The 23,814-nt window shown below is 37.7% G+C and overlaps 1 protein-coding gene across 7 annotated transcripts in view; it reads left to right on the top strand.

Moving 5' to 3' along the window:
* Nucleotides 1-23,814, top strand: part of TLK2 (tousled like kinase 2) — a 102,023-nt gene that overhangs the window by 18,899 nt on the left and 59,310 nt on the right. For 5 of the 7 annotated variants that reach the window (XM_079905970.1, XM_079905968.1, XM_079905969.1 and 2 more), the window contains exons 3-6: nucleotides 16,573-16,644; nucleotides 17,543-17,612; nucleotides 18,616-18,659; nucleotides 19,387-19,482. In XM_079905970.1, coding sequence (XP_079762096.1) covers nucleotides 16,573-16,644; nucleotides 17,543-17,612; nucleotides 18,616-18,659; nucleotides 19,387-19,482 — 282 coding nt within the window. The remainder of the gene's footprint in view (nucleotides 1-16,572; nucleotides 16,645-17,542; nucleotides 17,613-18,615; nucleotides 18,660-19,386; nucleotides 19,483-23,814) is intronic. The other 2 variants (XM_079905972.1, XM_079905974.1) reach the window with 1 other exon arrangement.

The following is a 23,814-nucleotide window of genomic DNA, read 5'->3' on the forward strand; positions in this document are numbered from 1 at the left end:
GTGCCACCAGGGAAGCCCAATTCTGAGGTTTTGATGAGGACCATATTAAGTTCTAATACAAGTACTATTACAAATAAACTCTCACCATAACAGATTCCATAGGGCTTTCATATTTTGGAATAATTTGGAATTAATCTGTAATTACAGTATGCATATTATTGAAAGTCACAATTCTGTTAAGTCCTGGAGAAAAAAACAGGAGCTGTCTAAAATGAATTAGAAAGTTAAAAGATTTAATTTATTTAGAGCTAGTTGGTGGTGTTATGTAAAGCCCTCTCTTTTTTGATGCTATATTATTATTTGGTGGCTTGTTTTGAAAGGGGATTTTTCTAGGGATGATTTAGAATATTTCATGTGGGGAAAAGTGAGGTGAATCTGTATGCCATACTAGATACTGGAGCAAAAGTTAAAAGGTCTTGCCTGTTAATAGCACTCAATTAGGACAATTTTTTAAAAAATTGTTACATATTCTGGAATAGAACCTGAGGAGCTGTTTGTTATACAGAATTATTTGTTGTAGATAACTTATTTTATCTAGTTCTCCAAAGTTTTATTTATTTCTGAATAGAAATTTAGAACAAAATTTTTGTTATAGGCTATCCTTATAGAACTTTTTATAGTGACATTTGTTATAATGGGAATCTGCTTTTACTAACAAAACGTTGATTACAATGAATTTTTTTCTTTTTATTGGAGTATAGTTGATTTTCAATGTTGTGTTTCATGAGTACAGCAAAGTGAATCAGTTATACATATATCTACTCTTTTTTTAGATTCTTTTCCCATAGATTATTTGGAGGTTGGTTATGATAAGTTAAATGTGCATACCACTAAGAAAATAACAAAACAGAGATAATAGCTAATGATCTCTTAGTGGAGATAAAATGGAATACTTGAAAAAATATGTATCTCAGTTCTAAAGAAGGATGGGGAGGAGGAAAAGAAACAAAAGATAGGAAAAGAAAGTAACATAGTAGGTTTAAACACAGATAATTAATTTGTAAATGGTCTAGCACTCCAATTAAGAGTGTCAGGTTAGATCATTGTTATGCGATCCAACTATGTGCTGTCTACAAGAAACCCACCTTATTTTTAACCTGTATCTTTGTATTTAAAAGGATGGAAAAAGATACTGTATAAACACTAAGTATAAAAAGATTGGCGTGCCTATAGTTGTATTAGACAAAGGAGACTTGAGAACAAGGAAAATATTACAAGGGGTAATGAAGGGCATTTCATAATGAAAAAAGGATCAATCCGTTGAGAAGACTCAGCAGTTGTAAATGTTATGCATCCAATAACAGAGCAAAGCAAAAACTGACAGTTGAAAGGAGCAGTAGACGAATCCACAGCTTTAGTTGGAAATTGCAGTATTCTCTCTCAATAACTGATAGAACAAGCAGGCAAAAAAATCAGCAAGGATGTAAAAGATTTGGACAATACTGTCAGTGAACTGTACCTAATTGACATTTATAGAACACTATACCCACATGCTTTTCAGGCGCACATGGAACATTTACCAAAATGGACTATATCCTGGGCTATAAAACTTGTTTCAACAAACTTAAAAGGATTAAAACTATATAGAGAGTATTCCGACTACAACAAAATTAAATAAGAAATCAAAAAGAAAAAGATACCTGGAAAATCTCCAAATATTTGCAAGTTAAATAACATACTTTTAAATAAACTTTAGATCAAAGAAGAATTCACAAGGGAAATTAGAAAATCTTTTGACCTGAGTGAAAATGAAACATAGTCTATCAAAATTTGTGGTATGCAGCTAAAGCAGTGCTTTAGAAGGAAACAGTTTCAAAAGAAACATCTAAAATCAATGACCCAAGCTTCCCCCTTAAGAAGTTAGAAAAAGAGCAAACTAAGTAGGAGAGAAATAGAGTTGAAATAAATGAAATAGAAAGCAACTCTGAATAACCCTATAATAACCCTATATGGATTTGTAATTAAAAGCCTTTCCACAAAGAAAAGTCCAGGCCCACATGGCTTTATTGGTGAATTCTATCAAACATTTAAGGAAGAAATAACAAATTTTTCACAAATTTCAGAAAACACTTATGAGACCAGCATTACCTTGATACCAAACCAGGTAAAGACATTATGAAAAAAGAGAACCATAGCTCAGTATCCCTCATGAATATATATGCAAAAATCATTAACAAAATATTAGTAAATTGAATCTAGCTCTCTATGTATCCTATATGTATGATAACACATCATGACCAATTGGGTTTAATACCAATTGCAAGGTAGATTGAACATTAAAAGTCAATGTAATCTACCTTATTGATAAAATAAAGGTGAAAAGCTAAATGATCTTATGATAGATGCATAAAAAGCACTTGAACAGAGTTCAGCACTAATCTGTGATAAAAGCTCTCAGCTGGTTAGGAATAGAAGGGAACTTCCTCAATCTGATAAAAGACGTCAATTAAAAACCTGCAATGAACCTCATACTTAAATGGTGAAAGATTGAGTGCATTCAACCTAATGTCCAGAACATGTCAAGGATATCTGTTCTCACAGCTTCAATTCAGCATGTTCTGAAGGTCCTAGCCAGACGCATTAAGGCAAGTAAAATGAATAAGCTTATAGATTGGAAGGAAAAGTAAAACTATGTTTATTTTTTAGATGTCTTATATTGCTTTGGCCAGAAAGTTCCTTCGGTATTTAAGTAAAAATAAAAGACACATTTTTCATTTTCACCAAGAACTTTGTTGAACAACGTATTCACTGTTTTGTTCTACTACCTTCTGCCATTTTTCAGGCAACTTCATAATTCCATCTTCCCAAAACTTTCTCTTTTTGAGCAAAGAACTGTTCCATGTGCATTTTACAATCTTCCAGGGAATTGAAATTTTTTCCATTAAGAGAATTTTGTAAAGACTGAAATAAATGGAAATCCAAAGGTGCAATGTCTGGTGAATACGGCGGATGAATCAGAACCATCCAGCCAAGCTGTAACGGTTTTTGCCTGGCCATCAAAGAAACATATAGTCTTGCATTATCCTGATGGAAGATTATGCATTTTCTGTTGACTAATTCCAGACACTTTTCGTCGAGTGCTGTTTTCACTTGGTCTAATTGAGAGCAGTACTTGTTGGAATTAATCGTTTGGTTTTCCAGAAGGAGCTCATATACAACTCCCTTCCAATCCCACTATATACACAACATCACATTCTTTGGATGAAGACCGGTCTTTGGTGTGGTTGGTGATGGTTCATTTCGCCTGCTCCACGATATCTTCTGTTCCACATTATTGTACAGTATCCAGTTTTCATTGCCTGTCACAATTTGTTTTAAAAGCGGAACCTTTTTGTTACGTTTAATTAGAGAATCGCATTCAGAAATATAGTCAAGAGAGTTTTTTTCGCTTAGCTTATGTGGAACCCAAACATCAAAGTGAGTAACATAACCAGGCTGGTGCAAATGATTTTCAGTGCTTGATTTGGATATTTTGAGTATGTCGGCTATCTCCCGCGTGGTAAAACGCTGATTGTTCTCAATTAATGTCTCGATTTGATCGCTATCAACTTCAACTGGTGTACCCAACCGTGGAGCATCGTCCAGCGAGAAATCTCCAGCATAAAACTTCGCAAACCACTTTTGACACGTTTGATCAGTCACAGCACCTTCTCCATACACTGCACAAATCGTTTTTTGCGTTTCAGTTGCATTTTTACCTTTCTTGAAATAATAAAGCATAATATGCTGAAAATGTTGCTTTTTTTCCTTCCATCTTCAATATTAAAATGGCTGCACAAAAATTCACCAATTTTGATGTTTTTTTAAAATGCACACTGATATGACAGCTGTCACAATACAGTCTAACAAAATTGTTTCGAATGAAGTTAAAGACAACTAAGTGCCACTAGAGCCATCTTAGGGAAAAAGTCGAACGAACTTTTTGGCCAGCCCAACAGATGACATGATTATGCATGTAGAAAGTTCTGAGTAATTGGTGTAAAAAAAAGCTACTAGAATTTAAGTTTAGCTAGGCTACAAGTTCAATTTCTGAAATACATCAATTGTATTTATGTAAACTTGCAATGTACAATTGGCAATTGAAATTTGAAAAGCAATACAATTTACAATAGCATCAAATAGTGTAAATATAAAAACATTCCCCAAGAACAGAAGGGTGAGAATATTTCTTAAGAGTTCCTTGTAATAGAAGTTTCTTTGTATTCCCACTTCATTAATGAGGACATTGAGGTACAAACGATTAAAGAACATCGTTTGTTTATGAGCACACCTTCGTTAAATACCTGTTATGTAATAGATACTGTGCTAGGGACATAGTATATAGTAGTGAGTAGAAGATTATCCCTTCACTCATGGAGTTTATAATCTAGTGGAGATTGCAGGGAGAAATAGATTGAGGGTGCTGCGTTCCCAGCCTTGGTTTAGCATTTTTTATTTAGATCAGTGGTTCAAAGCCATTACCTTTTAGTTAGATTTTAAATATTGTGACTTGTTGAATAATCTGGCCTCTATGCGGGCAAACTATTTTATTGTAATATATGCCTGACAGTTTATAGAGTGCTTAAAACTGGTTAGCTTGGTTGTTTAAAGTTTCATGTTAAGGATGGCCCACGCATATCTTCCCGTACTCCCATTGAGCACCAATTTTATTTCAGACAGTATTTTATCCACCTCCCCAATATATAGTATTATTTAATTCTTGCAATATCCCTAAGGTGGGTGGTTTTTCCTTTTTTTATCACAGATGAGAAGACCAGAGTTCATAGAGCTTAAGTGATTTGCCTAGTTTCATTCAGTGGTTCAGTGATTCAGTCCCACACCTACCTGACTTTAAACTGTCGGTACCAGCTATTCTCATTTTTCTATTGGTCACAACCCTGGGCCATCCCATTCTTGCCCATTCAGGAAATGCGAGTAAGTGAGATAAATTTTTATAGTGCTAAGTTTGAATCTTCCTTTTTTTTTTTTAGAGAAAAACTTTTATTTATTTATTTATTTTGGCTGTGTTGGGCCTTCGTTGCTGCGCTCGGACTTTCTCTAGTTGCGGTGAGTGGGGGCTGCTCTTCATTGTGGTGCACGGGCTTCTCATTGTGGTGGCTTCTCTTGTTGTGGAGCATGGGCTCTAGGTGCTTCAGTAGTTGTGGCACGTGGACTCAGTAGTTGTGGTGCACGGGCTCTAGAACCCAGGCTCAGTAGTTGTGGTGCACGGGCTTAGTTGCTTCGCTGCATGTGGGATCTTCCCAGACCAGGGCTCGAACCCAAGTCCCCTGCATTGGCAGGTGGATTCTTAACCACTATGCCACCAGGGAAGCCCTGCAGTTTTAGTTTTGTTATACTGTTTCCTGTAGGAGAGGGCAGTGGGTTTGTTTCTTACAGATTAATTAATGATCTTTTCAGAACAGTAAAAACCAGGAACCTTAAACTTACTGGTCATCGAACTTTCTTTAGGGTTATGTATCCCTTGGATATTTTAATTCTGATTATGATTTTCTTTCTTATGAAAGATTATGCTGATCTTTTAATTTTTGTTCTTATGACCATTTCTTCTGTGTTATCTTTACTGTGAATGTGCCCCATGATTTTGTACATAGCTTCCCTTTTCTATCTGTAAATATTAAATTTGTAGTTTTTAATCAATAAAGGAGAGGTTTTTTTTGTTTGTTTTTCAGCATAAGGAGTAAGGTTAAAGGCTAAATTGTAAGCTTTATGATAAGCTATAAAGTCCATATGACTTGCTTTTATGTGAATTGAAGTCATACTCCTTTCCCTTAGGATTAGTTTTTTTAAATGATTAATTTTCAGTTGTATAAGGAATGCATGCATACTTTTATAATAATGAGAACTGTAATTGTTCAGAAAACTTTGGTATGTATCCACCTAGATTTTTAAAATACTGTACTTATCCACTTGCATACATATTTACCCATAGAAAACATACAGTACTGATTTCTCTGTGACTTTTACAAACATTATTGTTATTATTATTGTTCTGAACTTATCATTATTGTTCTGAACTTACTTTTCACACAGCAGATGATTTTGAGATCTACCATAAAGAAGTTGTTAAATGTAGACCTAGTTTGGATCACTGTTTGAATAATCATCCCGTAAACACATTTGTAGAATGGTGTCTTGTCACTTACTTAAAGAAATATTAGATAAGGGATTAGAAAATTAGAAGGAGAAAACGTAGCCTGATCCTTTCCATAGATGATCAGGAAGCTCTGGAGGGCAGGATTATGTTTGATGCTCTTCTGTATCCGCCACAGTAGCAGTACAGTCCCATGGTTGTAAGTCCTTCCTGTATTGAGCAAGAGTGCACTGATTTTTAATTTTTTAAATTTTTTTAAATTTTTGGCTGCGCAGGCTTTCTCTAGTTGCGGCGAGCGAGGGCTACTCTTCGTTGCGATGCGCGGGCTTCTCATTGCGGTGGCTTCTCTTGTTGCGGAGCACGGGCTCTAGGTGTGCGGGCTTCAGTAATTGTGGCTCGCGGGCTATAGAGCGCAGGCTCAGTAGTTGTGGCGCACGGGCTTAGTTGCTCCGTGGCATGTGGGATCTTCCCGGACCAGGGCTCGAACCCGTGTCCCCTGCATTGGCAGGCGCATTCTTAACCACTGCACCACCAGGGAAGCCCGAGTGCACTGATTTTTAAGTTTTATTAAGATGTAATTCACACAACATACAGTTTACTCAATTAAGGTATACAATTCAATGGCTCCAAGTGTATTTATAGAAATGTGAAACCATTACCACAATCAATTTTGGAACATTTTCCTCACCTCAAAAACCAAAACCAAAACCACAAAACCTTACCCCTTAGCTTTCACCCTCAAAATCCCTCTCTCTCTCAGCTCTAGGCAACCATTAGTCTACTTTTTGTCTCGATAGATTTTGCCTGCTCTGAAAATTTAATATAAATGGAATCATACAATATGTGGTCCTTTGTGATTGGCTTCTTTCACTTAGCATCACATTTATAAGGTTTGTTCCTGTATCAGAACTTCATTTCTTTTTATTGCCAAATAATATTCCATTGTATGGATAGACCTCATTTTGTTTATTCACTCTTTCAGTTGATGGACGTTTGGGTTGTTTCCAGTTTTTGGCTATTATGAATAATGTGCCATGAACATTCATGTACATGTTTTTGTGTGCACATATGTTTTCATTTCTCTTGGGTGTATTCCTAGGAGTGGAATTGCTGGGTCTTATGGTTAAGAGATAGTCCATTAAGGGATGAACATAATATAAAACTAAGAATCTGTCTATTTTTTTTAAGTCATTAGTTTAACCCTTTGAGGGACTGCCAGACTGTTTCTCAAAGTGGCTGTGCCATTTACCTCTCCCCCAGCAGTATATGAGGGTTAAACTTTCTCCATATTCTTGCCAATGTCTGTCGTATTATCTGTCTTGTTGGTTATATGTGCCAGATCTTGAGTAAATATATAGACTTCCATAGGCAGGTTTGTCCAGGAGAAAAAACAAAGGATTTCTTATTCTTACTGTTGGACTTGCTTGTCTGGAAATGGATGTTAATAAATTACATGGTTAGGATTCTGCCATTTATTTAGGACTGAAATACTACTAAAAATCATTAATATCAGTTAAGGATTTTCTTGACAATATACTGTAATATTTTGTTTGCTTGCCAAAACACAAAGTCATTTATTTAAAATCACCCCACTGATTTGACTCTGCTATGGGGTGAAAAGGTGGTGCTAACTAATGACTAAAAAAAGTACAGAGACCCCTAGTTTTAACCCATTAGGTCTAGTCTTTAATGGAGTATCTTTTTTTTTTTTTAATGGAATATCTTTTAACTACCTCAGGTAGTTTGACCCTGTTGTCAACTGTGCTCCTTTATACTTAAGTTTAACTTTTGTCTGCTGTTCTCAATCCCTTTTAAGATGCCAATTTAGTTCAAGGAGGAAATGAAGACTTTAGAAACTAAACAAATGTTGACATTTAAATTTTTACAAGAGTGAAAGATTAACCTTTGGCCTCCACTTCTACAAGGTTTTCTTAGTTCATATAGGCTTCATCCATGTGCTAAATGTTGGTTGTCAACATTCGTATTTTAACCTCAGTTTTCATAAGTTTATAACTCGTCCACAAGGTTTTCTTTAGGCTTGTTACTGACGTATTTTTAAGCCCCCCAAAAGTGCATTTAAGTATATTAAAAGTGTGTTTTGTTTTGGGGAGCCCTGCTTTTTTTTAAAACGAGAAACTTGACTCTTGTCTATTTTTTAAACTGTCCATTTGGTGTTTTACTTAAAAAAAAATCATTAGCAGGAGACAGGGTAATCAGCTTAAATGTTAGCGTAGAAAATAGGGCTTTTACTGAGGAGTCTTAACTTATTATCAAACTTTGTTTAAAAAATTTTTTTTCTTTTATCTTTATTTAAAAAAATAAACTGTTGTGTTAAAGGCTGACTTTCAATAGATTGAAGATTAGGAATGAATCAATCTAGAGTTGGAAAATTAGAAAACAAAGAGGAAAATGGAGGAAGTAAATGGAATATAACAAAATTGAGGACTTAGAGAAAAAACGAAATGGATGCTGTTAGTTATGTGATTAATATGAAAATCTCAGTGAATTAGATAATTTCACTCAAAGATAGTAGAAATTAATGTTGACAAAAATAAGATGTAAAATCAGAATAGACTCCTATAACCAAGGAAAAATCAAGATTTTAAAGTTATTTCCTCCTCCTCCTCTTCCTCCTGCTCCTTTGAAGCAGTGCAAAAAAATTCACTCCCTGGTTACTGGTGATCTCTCCTAACCTTTCAAGAAGTAGATAATTCTCATGTTAAATAATAACATAGGGATAATAAACTCTGATAGCAAAACCTGACAGATATGAGGAAGTAAAAGTATAACCTAATTTCATTTATGAATATATAGATGTTTAAATTCAAGTAAAAACACTTGCGAATGGCTAATTATTTTGTTTCAGGGAGTTTATCCGAAGAATGTTGGACAAGTTCAGTATTTTAAAAATGTATTAATAGGACTTCCCTGGTGGCGTAGTGGTTAAGAATCCGCCTGTCAATGCAGGGGACACGGATTCAAGCCCTGGTCTGGGAGGATCCCACATGCCGTGGAGTAACTAAGCCCGTGTGCCACAACTACTGAGCCTGCGCTCTAGAGCCCGTGAGCCACAACTACTGAAGCCCGCGTTTCTAGAGCCCATGCTCCACAACAAGAGAAGCCACCACAATGGGAAGCCTATGGACCGCAACAAAGAGTAGTCCCCGCTCGCCGCAACTAGAGAAAGCCCGCGTGCAGCAACGAAGACCCAATGCAACCTAAATAAATAAATAAATTTATTAAAAAATATATATGTAGCACTCACTTAAAAAATGTATTAATATATGTAGAGATGACTCTATATTAATATATCTAGAGTATAGTGCTACTGAATGGCTAGTAGCACGTATTTTGAAGCCAGGTAGCTTAGGTCTAGATCCTGGCTCTGCTTCTTGCCAGCTGTGTGATGTTGGAGAGTTCACTAAACTTCTCTTGTAGTTTCCTCATCTAATAATGAGACTACTGATAGCTATCATATAAGGTGGTCATTAGTTTGCTAGGGCTGCCATAACATAGACCGGGCGGCTTAAACAATGGAAATTTATTTTCTCACAGTTCTGGAGGCTGGAAGTTCAAGATCAGCATGTCAGTAGGATTGATTGCTTTTGAGGCTTTCTCTCCTTGGCTTGCAGATGACCACCTTCTCGCTGTGTCCTCATACGGTCTTTCCTCTGTGTGTGTGCATGTCTGGTGCCTCTGTGTCCTAATTTCCACTTTGTATAAGGACATCAGTCGTATTGGATTAGGGTCCACCCTAATGACACATTTTAGCTTAGTTACCTCTTCAAAGGCCCTGTCTACAAATACATTCTGAGGTTTTGGGGGTTAGGACTTCAACATATAAATTTGAGGAAGACACAGTTGAGCCCATTACAGGTTGTTAGGAGGATTAAATGTGCTAATATAGAATACCTGACCGTGTAGCAAGCACTACCTAAGTACTGTTTACCATTATCATTTCTTAACTATAGCAAGTAGTTATACCCCTTCTGTCCCAATGTAAGCACCTCATGTAATTATAGTACAATATTAAAATCAGGAAGTTGACATTGGTGAAATCCACAGAACTCATTCAGGTTTCATGTATATGCACATCATTTGTGTGTGTGTGTGTACATATACTTCTGTGAAATTTTATCACTTGTGTAGCTTATTGTATCCACCACCACAATCAAGATGCAGAACTGCTTCGACAAGACTCTCTCCTGCTACTCCTTTGACAATGTTGATTCTTCCAGTCTAAGAACATGCTATATCCTTTGTCTGTATGTCTATCTTCATGCCAGTGCCATACTGTTTTGATTACTGTAGCTTTGTAATAAGTGGAAATGGGAGACCTCCAACTCTAACTTTTATAAGATTATTTTGGCTCTTTGCAGTCTTATTACAGTTTTTAATGGTAAAGCACTAGAGGAGTCACCTTGAAAAAAGAAGAACAAAACAGTGTTCTTTATGGTGATTATTTATGTTTTATTCAAAGCAGTAAAATATGAAACAATAGATATAAGTTATGGAAAGGAATGTATAAGCTTATTATTTATAAATGCTATGATTTATATCTAGACAACAAACTCAAGAGGAACAAACTGCGAGATGATTAGAAAGAGTAACAGTTCAGTAAAGTGACTGGCTAAATGAAGTATATGAAAATTATATAATTCCTGAATGTCAGCAGTATCAGAACAATAGGAAAAATTGAATCCCAGTTATTTTAACTTGGGAGATGAAGACGAAGATGTCACAGTGGTGAATGGGAGTTAAACTTTGGTAACCCATAAGCTTTTATGCTTTTGGGGTTAATTTCCCCCTGGGGGTAGTAATTGAGACCAAAGGCTTGAACTGGAACTGTATAAGGCTGGGAATTGGGAAGGGGTAAACCTGTCTATGAATTAAGACTAGTAAAACTGGCCACCAGTCCAGGACGTAGGATGGAAGTAAGCTGCCTAACTTTGGATTGTGGCTGTTAAAAGCCACAAGAAATGGAAACTACAATTTTGTGCGGAAATCCTGGGCAGGAAAGCTAATGTATAAATATGTTTGGAACTGATGAATGTTGTAGGGCACTGGCAGAGGTGACCATTAAACTTCTCTTGGGACTGACTGCTCCTTAACCCCTGAAATGTGGAGAACTCCCCCAAAGCTGAATATGAACTCACACAAAACTTATAAAGCACCTTAGTAAAAAGATGCAACAAGTAGGAAAATTTACAATTGAAGGACTGATAATAATAGACTGGAACTTAATTATCTAGTATAGTCCATATTCAGTTTCTGCCTTTGTCCCAATGATGTCCTTTATTGGTTTTGCTTTGTTTTGCTATCCACAGTCAAATCAAGGATCATACATTGAATTTAGTCATGCCTTTTTATCCTCATCTAATTTAGCTTAGGTTTTTTCTGCCTTTTTTGTTTTTTAATGATAGTGACATTTTTGAAAGATAACATTGTTTGCCTAAAAGCCTTTGGTTAGCTCCCTTACTAGACAGTAAGCTGTTTTAGAACAGGGAATGTATGTCATTTATCCCTGCTAATTAAATTTAATCTAATGATTTTATAATAATTTGGGATGCTGTGCATCAGAAAAGGATGGTGAAAGGTAGGATTAAGTGATTCTTAATCCTTTTTTTCTTTTCGTTAGACACACATACCCAAGGAACCACAAGGATCCTTGCTTGTGCCTCTTGCATCGATATTTCAAACACTACAATGTACACCACTGTTATGCACACTTTACAGTTTATGTCATTATCAGTAATTGCTAATAAAAAAATAGGTTCTTCAGTTCTCTCTTGCCACAACTACTGAAGCCTGTGCACCTGGAGCCTGTGCTGCGCAACGGGAGAAGCCACCGCAGTGAGGAGCCCGTGTACCGCGGTGGGGAGTAGCCACCGCTCGCCGCGAATAGAGAAAAACCCACACACAGCAGCAAAGACCCAACGCAGCCAAAAATAAATGAAATAAGATAAATTTATATATATATATAAAGGAAATGGCAAGTGTGATGAATGAAGCCCGCCATTTCCTTTTGAAAATGAGGGATAGGGCTTCCCTGGTGGCGCAGTGGTTAAGAATCCACCTGCCAATGCAGGGGACACGGGTTCAAGCCCTGGTCTGGGAAGATCCCACATGCTGCGGAGCAGCTAAGTCCGTGCGCCACAACTGCTGAGCCTGCACTCTAGAGTCTGTGAGCCACAACTACTGAGCTTGTGTGCCACAACTACTGAAGCCCACATACCTAGAGCCCGTGCTCCGCTGCAATGAGAAGCCTGCGCACCGCAACGTAGAGCCTCCCCTGCTCCCCGCAACTAGAGAAAGCCCCGCACAAGCAACGAAGACCCAACGCAGCCAAAAATAAATAATTTATAAAAAAGAAAATGAGGGATAGTTGGTAGGTAAAGTGGATAGTTAAAATATAGTGTATGGGGCTTCCCTGGTGGCGCAGTGGTTGAGAGTCCGCCTGCCGATTCAGGGGACACGGGTTCGTGCCCCGGTCCGGGAAGATCCCACATGCCGCGGAGCGGCTGGGCCCGTGAGCCATGGCCGCTGAGCCTGCGCGTCCGGAGCCTGTGCTCCGCGGTGGGGGAGGCCACAACAGTGAGAGGCCCGCATACCACACACAAAAAAATAAAAAATAAATAAAATAAATAAAAAAAATATAGTGTACGGTTTTATTATTATCCAAGGGGAGGGGAAATACTTCATAATGGTTACAATAAAGATAATTCACAAACGGAATATTTTAAGAATTTAGGCATAGAAAGATTCAATTTAAATTATTCTAGAATTCTTACGTGAATAAAGCTCTTTTTTTTTTTCAATTAAAACATCATGGAACTCTTATTATATCTTTAAAGGAATAAGTCCTTTGTTGATTTATGTCACTGGGAATACATGATTTGATTTTATTTCTTATCCCTAGTTTCACTTTATTTTTTTTATTTGCAATTTCACAAGTATCTGTGAAGCCTTCTGGTATATTGTGTTGATTACAGTTTAAAAATAGTGCTTTAAGGACACAGTGAAAAGAAAACTTAATACACCCTTAAAGGAATGTAAATTATTTCTGACGCTAAGCCTAATAATTGTTGTTTTTTTAACAACCTTATTGAGATATAATTCATATTCCATACAATTCACCCATTTAAATTACACAATTCATTGGTTTTTAGTATATTCACAGATACGTACAACCATCAACACAGTTTTAGAATATTTTTATCCCCTCAAAAAGAAACCCCATACCCTTTAGCTATCACCCCCATGTTCTCCAACTCCTCCCCTAAGCAACTACTGTTTATATTCTGTTTGTCTTAGATTTCCCTATTCTGGATTTTCACATGAGTAGTCATTTGATATGTGGTCTGTTGTGACTGGCTTCTTTTACTCAGCAAAATGTTTTCAAGGTTTGTTTATATTGTAGCATATATCATTGCTTGATTCCTTTTTATGGTCAAGTAATATTCCATTGTATGAATATACCATATTTTGTGTATCCATTTATTAGTTGATGGATATCTGGATTGTTTCCACCTTTTGGCTTTTGTGAGTAATGCTGCTGTAAAGATTTGTGTCCAGGTTTGTGTGTGTACATGTTTTTATTTCTTTTCAGTATGTACCTAGGAGTAGCATTCCGGGTCATATGTAACTCTGTGTTTAATTGTTTGAGGAACTGCCCGACAGTTTTTGAAAGCACCTGCACTATTTTACATTCCTACCAGCAGTGTGTGAGGTGTGAGGGTTCCAGTTTCTCCACATTCTTGCCAGCACTTCTTGTTGTCTTTTTTGAATCTAGCCATCCTAGTAAGTGTGAAGTGGTACCCCATTTTGGTTTTGATTTGTGTTTCCCCATTGGCTAATGATGTTGAGCTTCTATTCATGTGCTTATTGGCCATTTGTATCTCATCTTTGGAGAAATGTCTGTTTAGACCTTTCGCCCAGTTTAAATTGGGTTATCTGTGTTTATTTCTGAATTGTAAGAGTTCTTTATACAGCATACAAGTACCTTATCAGATGTGTGATTTGCAAATATCTTCTTTCGTGGGTTTTCTTCGGTGATAGTGTCTTTTCAACCATAAACGTTTTTAATTTTGAAAAAGTCCAGTTTATCTTTTACTTTTGTTGTTGGCACTTTTAGTGTCATATCTAAGAATTCTTTGCCCAGTTTGAGGTCATGAAGATTTACCCCTATTTTTTTTTTTAAGGGAACTTTTTGGTTGCATTGGATCTTCATTGTTGCACGGGCTTTCTTTAGTGTGGTGAGTGGGGGCTACTCTTCGTTGCGGTGCATGGGCTTCTCATTGCAGTGGATTCTCTTGTTGCAGAGCACGGGCTCTAGGCGTGCGGGCTTCAGTAGTTGTGGCACGCAGGCTCAGTAGTTGTGGCCCGCGGGCTCTAGAGCACAGGCTCAGTAGTTGTGGCGCACGGGCTTAGTTGCTCTGCGGCATGTGGGATCTTCCTGGACCAGGGCTTGAACCCGTGTCTCCTGCGTTGGCAGGTGGATTCTTAACCACTGCGCCACCAGGGAAGTCCCTTTTCCTCTACTTCTTTAGTTACTGTTTCCTTTGGTTCCATGAACATATTTAGGATGGCTATTTTGAAATATTTTTCTGTTAAATCCAGCATCTGGTCATTCTCACCAGCAGTTTCTTTTGCCTGCTTTTTTTTTCTTTTCCTGGTATATGGGTCGTACTTGTTTGTTTCTTTGCATGCCTCATGATTTTTTGTTGGAAATTGGTCATTTTAGATGATACGTTGTAGCACCTCTGGGTACTGATTTCTCATCCTGTTCTTTGGGGCCTTGATATTGTTGCTTGTTTATTTGTTTAGTGACTGGCTGGATTATTTTAGTGAAGTCTGTTCTACCACCCATCCCCCCAGAGCTAAGCCTCTTGGTACTCCTCAGGGAGGCTTGGCTCTAGGCAAGCCTGCAGGTGCCCTGTGGTGACTGGTACTCAGGAGGACTCTTTTCCTGACCAACCCAGCTGTTAAACTACACTAGTTGTCCAGATTGCTCTCTTGTTTTCAACAGTGCCCTGAGGCATACATTCCCCTACAAACTAATCCAATCAAATTGGGGCTCCTTGGAAGGAAAAGTTCCTGAGGTCAATGTTTGCTATTTGCTCTGACCCCAGGGAGGTCTCCTCCCTGGTGTCTTATTCCTTGATTCTCTCCTGCAAAGTAGCTGACCTACAGTCTAGACTGTATCTTCATTACACGAATCTCTTTCCGCTTGCCTTTTACCAAAACCTCCCTTAGATTTAAACTTGTCCACACTGTTGGGAATGAAGTCAGGTCCTTTGGGAAAAGATTTGGTACTACATGTTCCAGCTTTTTCCCCCTGGCAAAATATCCAAGCCAGGGTTCTGGAGCTGGGGGTGGGGACAGTGAGTAATACTTTTCTGTGAGTGACATTCAGGCTGTAGGAACTGAGTGCCAGGAGGTAGAATGTGGAGATGTGGCACCGCAGCAGCTTGTCTCTCCTGGTGTTGAACCACTGTCTCACGAGCTGAGCGAGAGGGCTGTTGGGGTCCCAGTATTCTCAGTTGACCATGCCTAAGGCAGAGCCTCTGTTCCACAAGTCGGTGTTGGGCAGAAGGGAGCCTCCTGTCTTTGATGTACTTGCCTGGGACTTAGCCTCAGTAATGGGGGCTGGGGATGGGTTGAGAAGTCCGAAGTCCTGCTCCTCCCAGGAACAAAGCCCTTGGACTGAGAGCTGGGGGAAGGGGGGACCTTGTGCTCTTGGCTGCAGCAGTCTGGAGCCTTGCTGAGATGGGGGGGCGGGGGTGGGGTGGGGAGAGTGGTCTTGGTTCTAATACCACAGACTTTCACCTTTCAGGCTGAATTTTCATAGATTTTACTGAATGGTTGTTTCTTCATTTGCTGTTTGCCCTTAGGGACCATTGTCAGAGGCTTTGAATGGTGGTTTTTAAAAATAATTTGCATCAGTTTCCCTGAGGAGTAAGCTAGCAGAGATCCTCACGCCATTAGGCTAGAAGTCAATCTCTTGTAACTTTTTTGAGCTAGCAGTCATGCCTGTTTTAAAGCATGATTCGGAAAAGTGTTTCCTTCATTATGGTCTCTGACTGCCTCCTCATGAGGAACCCTTGACATACCCCTTAACACCTCAACTTTCAGATATTGCCTGTGTGATACGAGAGGCCAAGAGAATTGATTTTCCCCAGCTTATTTTCCTTAAAGAATGAACTTGCTACATGTGAAAGTACTCTAGAAGGGAAAATTTGCACGAGTTAAGAGTTTATAAAGGAAATGAAAATAATATTAGCTAGAGAATTTTAACATGAGGACCCTACTGTACTATATGGTTGATTGAGTTCTTTTCAAGTTGGCTCAGAGGTGTTGCAGTTAACTCTTGGCTTCTTTGACCTGACTTAGATATCAAAATCAAATGGCTTCTCCCTCATTTTTGCTGTCATCCTTAAATTAGTTAATTTTGATTCCTTTTCTTTTTTCTTTCTTTTCAGGGGCCACTCAATAGTGAGTCTTCCAACCAGAGCTTGTGCAGCGTGGGGTCCTTGAGTGATAAAGAAGTAGAGGTAAGAAGCCACATCCATTGCAAGACTTCTCATATTCCCACACTTTGGGTCTGGGTTAAACCATAGCACTGCAAACTCTGGTGTCCTGTTAGGGTCTGGGTGAATGACTCCCCTTTGAGTTGTTTGCTCGTTGTACAGTTGTGATGTGGCCTTGATGGGTTTTTATTACGATAATAATAACCATCAATAAAGGGTAGAGATTTGCAGTTGTAGCTGAATTAGCCTAGGTGCCATTGAATTTTAGCACTTTTTAGTACTTCAACAGAGTTGGGTTAGTGTGGCCCGACAGACTTTAGTAAGAAAATTTGAAGTTTTTTTTTTTTAAGGCACACAACCTAGCTGCATAGATAGGTAACCGCTTACTTTGCACTTAGATAAAACTTTCAATAAATTAGTCAGTTGATTATGCATATCTTTCCTTATTGGAAAAAAGGATTAGATTTAAGCTCTTTTAAAGTAGAAATATTGTGGAAATTCCCTCGTGGTCCAGTGGTTAGGACTCGGCGCTTTCAGTGCCAGGCCCGGGTTCAATCCCTGGTTGGGGAAATAAGATCCCGCAAGCCGAGTGGCATGGCCAAAAAAAAAAAAAAAAAAAGTAGAAATATTGTAACAGCTGCTGTCTGAGAGCCTACTATATGCTAGATGCTTGTACTACATTTGTGCTTTGTAAAATTGAAGCTCTGATACTTTGAGCAGTTTGCTAAAAATCGTATAGGTGGCTTGGTTCCAGATCCTGTACTCTTTCCATGACCCTGCTCTAAGAGTTGGACACTCATTTAGGACTTGTCTGAGCCAGTTAAATATCCTTATAAATTTGATATTTTGTACATACTCTCTAATTTTCATAATGTGAAAAATTTAACAAAATGCTAATTGTGATGTATATGGTATTTAACAGACTCCTGAGAAAAAACAGAATGACCAGCGAAACCGGAAAAGAAAAGCTGAACCATATGAAACTAGCCAAGGTAGTAATACTTTCACACTGGTAAAAATACTAGATTCTTATGTACTTGGAAAATTTCCAGCTCACACTAAGTAATTAGTTTGTGCACAGGGATTCCTAACAATGAAGATTTGTATTCCTTAAGGGAATATCAGGTTGTTTATTATAGACTTGCCATTTGATACACACTTGACGAAACAGTGTCAGTTCTTTGGGGACTCTGGTTTTCCCTGTTGTAAGTTAACCATCTTCTCGCCATGGGTTTGTCTTCAGACTAAGTATTTATTGTACAGAAAAGAGGTTACATTGGAGTTTTAACTATGTCTTGCACTAGATCAGTGATTTGCTAATAATAGATAAGCAGAAATGGTTTCAGTCACAAGGCTGTCCTTTTACCTGCCCTTCTTCCATGTCAATTATTTAGTTGTACATTGGTGCCCAGTGGAATAAATCTGTAAATATGATGGTGGTAATGCCAAATTTCTGTAAATAATTAAAGGAAGAATAAAAGAAATGGCAGAGCTTCCAAGAAATGGACACCCTAGTCTTTTTTTTTTTTTCCATATTCTTTTAATCTGCAAATCATTTTTTACTTTTTTGGGAGAAAATTTTCCCAAAGTGACAAGGTCACATAAAGTTTTTTGTGAAATAGAATAAACCCTTTTGTTCTGATGAATTTGTTTTGCATTTTTTGTCCTCTTAGTTGGGGGTGTAGTTTATAGTTTAGTTTTATTTTGATGCACAGTTGTGGCATGAGTTTTGTTAGTGTACTTGTAAAAGAAAGATTAGTGAATCTTAAAGCGAGCTGTGAAAAAGTCTTTCACTGCTTATTTCAGTCTTTAATTTTGTGGAGGAAACTGTCTTCTGTTCTTATGATACAGGTATTTTGGCTCATTTGTTAAAAGTAAGCTTGACATTTGAATTGATAACAACATAGGCAGTTATTGAATACATAGTACACTTTAGCGAATGATGGTTTACTTGTGTTACTGGAAAAACTATACTTACTTTGGTTTTATTTTCAGGGAAAGGCACTCCTAGGGGACATAAAATTAGTGATTACTTTGAGGTAAGTTAAGTTTTTGGAAAAAGAAATCTATAGTGATTTTTTTAAAAACCTAAATCCTTTTGTTCATTTAAGGCTTTAGAGAGGAATATATTGCCTTTACTGTGCTCTCCTCCCCTTCCTCCCCATCTTCATCAACGCTACGCTGCCCCATCTCTATAAGAGGAAACGGCTGCTGACTTCCTAAATTTAAATTTGTTTATGATGTGTCTTTTCTGTGATGATATAAAAATTCACAAATGAGGTGATTTTTCTCTTGGCCAGACTAGGTTTCGTGTCTTACAAAGATTGAAGTGAAATGACTTGGACTCTTGTTTTGTCCTCTTCCCTTTAGTCCATAGGAACCTGTAGTAAGCTCACTGACCCATCCTTAGTGGTTACTGAAGAAGACACTAACATCCACTGTACCACTATATTCCTGCTTCGTGTATTTTGAGACAAGAAGGGAAAACATTCTTCTCTTATGTCCTTTCAAAACCATGTGTACCTTCAGCTTTCTAGCCATGTTTTCTTTATATCTTGGTACATTTCTGCTGGAGCTCCTCCTTAAAATCTCGTTGAAAAGATAGCAGAATTTGACTTATATGGCATTTTCTCTCTAGAATAAGATATATTGACTTAAAGGGGCCGTATATAATTAAGACCTGTTTGTGTATTAATCTTTTACTCTCCTTATCTGAAGCCTAGTACTGTTGTGAATTATTCATATCCATTTTTCCCTGTTGGCCAGTTTGCTGGGGGAAGCGGGCCAGGAACCAGCCCTGGCAGAAGTGTTCCACCAGTTGCACGATCCTCACCGCAACATTCCTTATCCAATCCCTTACCGGTAAGCATTCACCTGGAGAAATTTGACACCTGTTGTAGGAGACAAGAAGCCCAGGAACACTGGAGCAAAAGTTTCTCTTCCGTTAATTACCCAAGGGGAATGAGGCATTAAGGAGAAACGTTCATAGCATTACCTATGAATCACTTAACTTAGATTCAAATCTGTATCAGTAAATTTACATTTTATAAGAGCTGACCCTTTTCTCCCAGTATAATAAATTACTTCTAGGCCTGCAGCTCATTGTTCTGTCAAGGAACTGATTTCCAATCCAAACATTAGATTTTTATCCTTGCCAGACTTAAATGTTCCTATAACTAAATTCCTTAAAAAAAAATTTGGTCAGCTCCTGGCATTTGAATTATTTTTAAGGCTTACTAGAGAAGCTAAAGCTACACAAATTTGGGATAGGTTTGTTTTCTGCCTATTAGTGAGATCTGAAACTCTTAAAAACATTATAGCCAAGTTAGTGGTTCTCAACCGGAGGTAGTTTGTCCCCTCAGGGGACATTTGACAGTGTTGGAGTAATTATTGGTCAGAAATAGAGGGTGAGTGGAAGGATGCCATAGGCATTTACTGGGCAGAGGCCAGGGATGCTGTTAAACATCTTACAGTGCACAGGACAGGCGCCACCACGAAGATCCAGTCCAAAATGACACTAGTGCCAAGGTTGAGAATCCCTGAGCTAGCTAATGTAGGGTTTTGTGTTAATTTGCTCAAGTGCCTTTGGATAATTTGTTGATACCAGTAAGAACTCTGTACTTAAGAGTGTATTATGTCTACTGATGCTTCAGGTATTGCTGTGGGATCCAAGGGAAAAGGGAGATCAGGAGTTTTCATCCTAGGTCTCTGTTTAGGAAAGTTGCTCTTCTCTGCCTTAGCAGAGTTGATTAATACTACTTTTTTCCTAAATGATTTAGTCTTCTGTATTGTTGAAGTATTTTAAAATATCCTTCCCCTCTTCTCTCTCATGAAAGCATGCATTCATTAGGGTGATTATAATTATTAAAGCACTTAGGAAAATGTATTCAACTTGAAATTTCTGCTATTATTTTGTCATCCTTGTTATATTTAAAAATTTTAGAAATGTTTGATGTGTAGATCTGTTTGGTTAGGTTGAGGTTTGTTAGATAACTTTCGAGGAGGCCTATATCTATATTTTTATTAAGTTTTAAACCAGTTAAAGTTTTAAAATGTTAAATGAGATTGCAGAATTATCTATTTGGGACGAATATGATTTGTAGAATTTTGTTGTCTATTACTCTTCTCTCCCTGAAAAATATTTATTTTTCATTTGGTTTTTAGTAGTGTACCACCCATCTATCATGTGTCCATTTAAGTCAGGTCTTACCTGACAACAAAAGAGATGATTCAATGATCTGTAGACATTTCTGCCACCTCTGTGAATGGTGGTGGGGGCCTCATCATTATTATGCAAATCTAAGTATATCTTGGGTGTTAAAATAGGAACCAAGCCTTAATTTCCTTTTTCCATTGCACTGAGAAGCTCTTTATCCTTCTAACTTAGATTCTGTGTTTCATTGTTATAATTACTGATTTGTGTATACCCTTCAAATCCCTTTCCCCACTCTCTCTCTATCATATTTGCCTGAAAAAACTCAGCCCTGGTTATCTAATTTTCCACCTTTTCCTTGTCTAAGCAGCTCAGCATGGTTAGAGGAAAACACATATACCCATGCTGACTGATCTCACTTTAAGTTCATGACCACCAATCTCATGAACTCCCTAGTTGCTGCCAGTCCTATTATATTTCCATAGTTAGTTCCCTTTCCTAGGTGAATATTTCATATTTTTGTCATTTCCTGCAAGCCTCCAGCAACACTTCCTCCTCTACTATTTCAACTGATGGCTTTACTTTTTTATCTTCCTGAGAAAGTAGAAGCAACCAGAAGAGAACTTTCACATGCACCTGTGCCAAATCTACCAAGTTACTTGTATCATTATCCATATCTGCCTTTTAGGATGAAAGAACTTGCCAGCCCTTTACTTGGGCACTGGTTTCCCTGAAAATTACGTATACAACTCTACGTGACATTTCCACTTACATAACTAAATGGGCAGCTTTAAAACGTCCACAGAGGAACTCTTGCTCACTAGCAAAACAACACAACAAACTGCTCATCCTGCAGTCTACCCTGTCCTGGTAAATGACAGTTTACTCTGTCCAGTTTTTCAGATCATAACTTCATGCCCCATATCTAACCTGTCAATAAATCCTGTTTTCTTTTAAAAAATACCCAAATCCCAACCTCTTTTTCTATTCTTTTGGTTCTCTGCATTAAATCTCCAAAGTGGTCTCCGTGCTTCTGCCTGTGTCTCACCTATTTTCAGTATAGTAGCCAGAATGATTCTGTGAAAAAATTAAGACAGATCCTGCTCAAAACAGTCCAGACTGTTCTGGGCTTACATGGCCTAGAAGCTCCTACATGATTTTTGCTCCCCCCATCCGCCTGACTCCATCTGCTCCCCTCTCACCCTCATACCACTCCAGCCATGCTGGCCTCCTTGAAGTTCCTTGAACACTGTGAAGCACTCTTTTGCTTCACGGCCTTTGTACCTGCTATTCCCTCTTCCAGGAATAGCATGATTAGCACTCTCTTCATCAGGCTGTTGCTCAAAAATGACCTTATCAGAGAGGTCTCTCCTGGCCAACTTCTTTAAATATCAGTCCCTCTCACCTTGTAACTCTGTCCCTAATCCTGCTTTAATTCTTAGTTATTACTACCTGACATATGTATTTAAATTTTGATATGTATGTAAATTTTTTCATTGATTCATACTTATACATATAGAAGTGTATACATGTAAGTCTACAGCTTAATGAAGTTTCACAAACTGAGTACAAGAAACAAAATACCAGGCCCTCCAGAAACCCCCTTATGCTCCCTTCCAGTCATTAGCCCCCTCCCTGCCACTGGGGATAGCCACTATCCTGACTTCTCACAGTACAGGTGGGTTTTTTTGTTTTTGTACTTTGTATAAAAGGAATCATACAGTATATACTCTTGTGTCTGGCTTCTTTCGTTCAACATTACTTTTGTGAGATTCATCCATACTGTGTGTTGTTGTAGATCATTCATTGTCATTGTGTGGTATAATTTTAATATTTTTATTTAATAATTTACATATCTTAATTTTTAACTATACACTTAGTCTATTGCCCAGCTTCTTCCACCAGAATGTTAATCCTAAGAGAGCAGGGATTTTGTTTTATTTACTGCTGTTTCCATCTCTTACAGTGTTTATTACATAAAGACGTAATCATTTTAACTGTCCCCCCCCCCCCCACATGGAATAGATATCTTGTTCAATTTTTAGTCTGTAACACCCAAAACAGTGTTGGGTACACAGTGGGGGCTCAAGACTATTTGTCAAAAGGGAAGAATGGATAAAGAATTACTTCAGCATTTTTCCCCCTAAATGATTCTTTTATATTTTTTGTTAAATACAAGAAAGTACATAAACCGTGAGCCTTTTATGCAGGAGTTGGTAAACTACAGCCCACAGTTGGCAAGCTAAGAATGATTTTTAGATTTTTTGAGTTGTATAGACAAAGAAGAATATATATCACAGAGATGATGTGTTGCCTGAAAAGCCTAACGTATTTCTATCTGACCCTTCACAAAAAATGTTTCCAGGAAATCATTATGAGGTTAACTCCATGTAATCATCACTTAGGTCAGAAAGTAAAATATTTCCAGCACCCTGGAAACCTTCCCTGATCACAACCCTCTCCCAATACCCTAGAAACAACCACTGTTCTAATTTTTGTGATTATCATTTGCTTTTCCTTATAGTGCGACCACATATGCATCCCTAAACAAAATAGTTTAGTTTTGTCATTACGATAATTTTGTTAAACATGGCATTTAATCACAGTGTTTAGATCTTCTGTATTCTGACTTTTGGCTGTTTGTTCTATCAATTACTAAGAGAGGTATATTTATGACTCTCATGATTGTGGGAGTAGTTTGTTTCTTCCTGTATATATATTTTTGCTTTATGTATTACTAAGTGATTCTCTTCATTCCTTCTGATACTTTTTGCTCTAAATGCAGTATATCTGATATTTAGTATATCCAAACCACTGTATGGTGTAAATACTTCCATTTTTATACTATCAACTTTTCATTATTTTGTTATCAGCGTATCTGACAAATATCATATAGTTGAAATGTTTTTCTTTATTCAGCCTAAAATCGTTTTTAGGGAATTCCCTGGTGGTCCAGTGGTTAGGATTTGGCACTTTTACTGCTGGGGCCCGGGTTTGATTGCTGGTTGGGGAACCAAGATCCTGCAAGCTGCGTGGCACAG

This window comes from Stenella coeruleoalba (genome assembly GCF_951394435.1).
Source record: "Stenella coeruleoalba genome assembly, chromosome: 19".
Classification (NCBI taxonomy): Eukaryota; Metazoa; Chordata; class Mammalia; order Artiodactyla; family Delphinidae; genus Stenella; species Stenella coeruleoalba.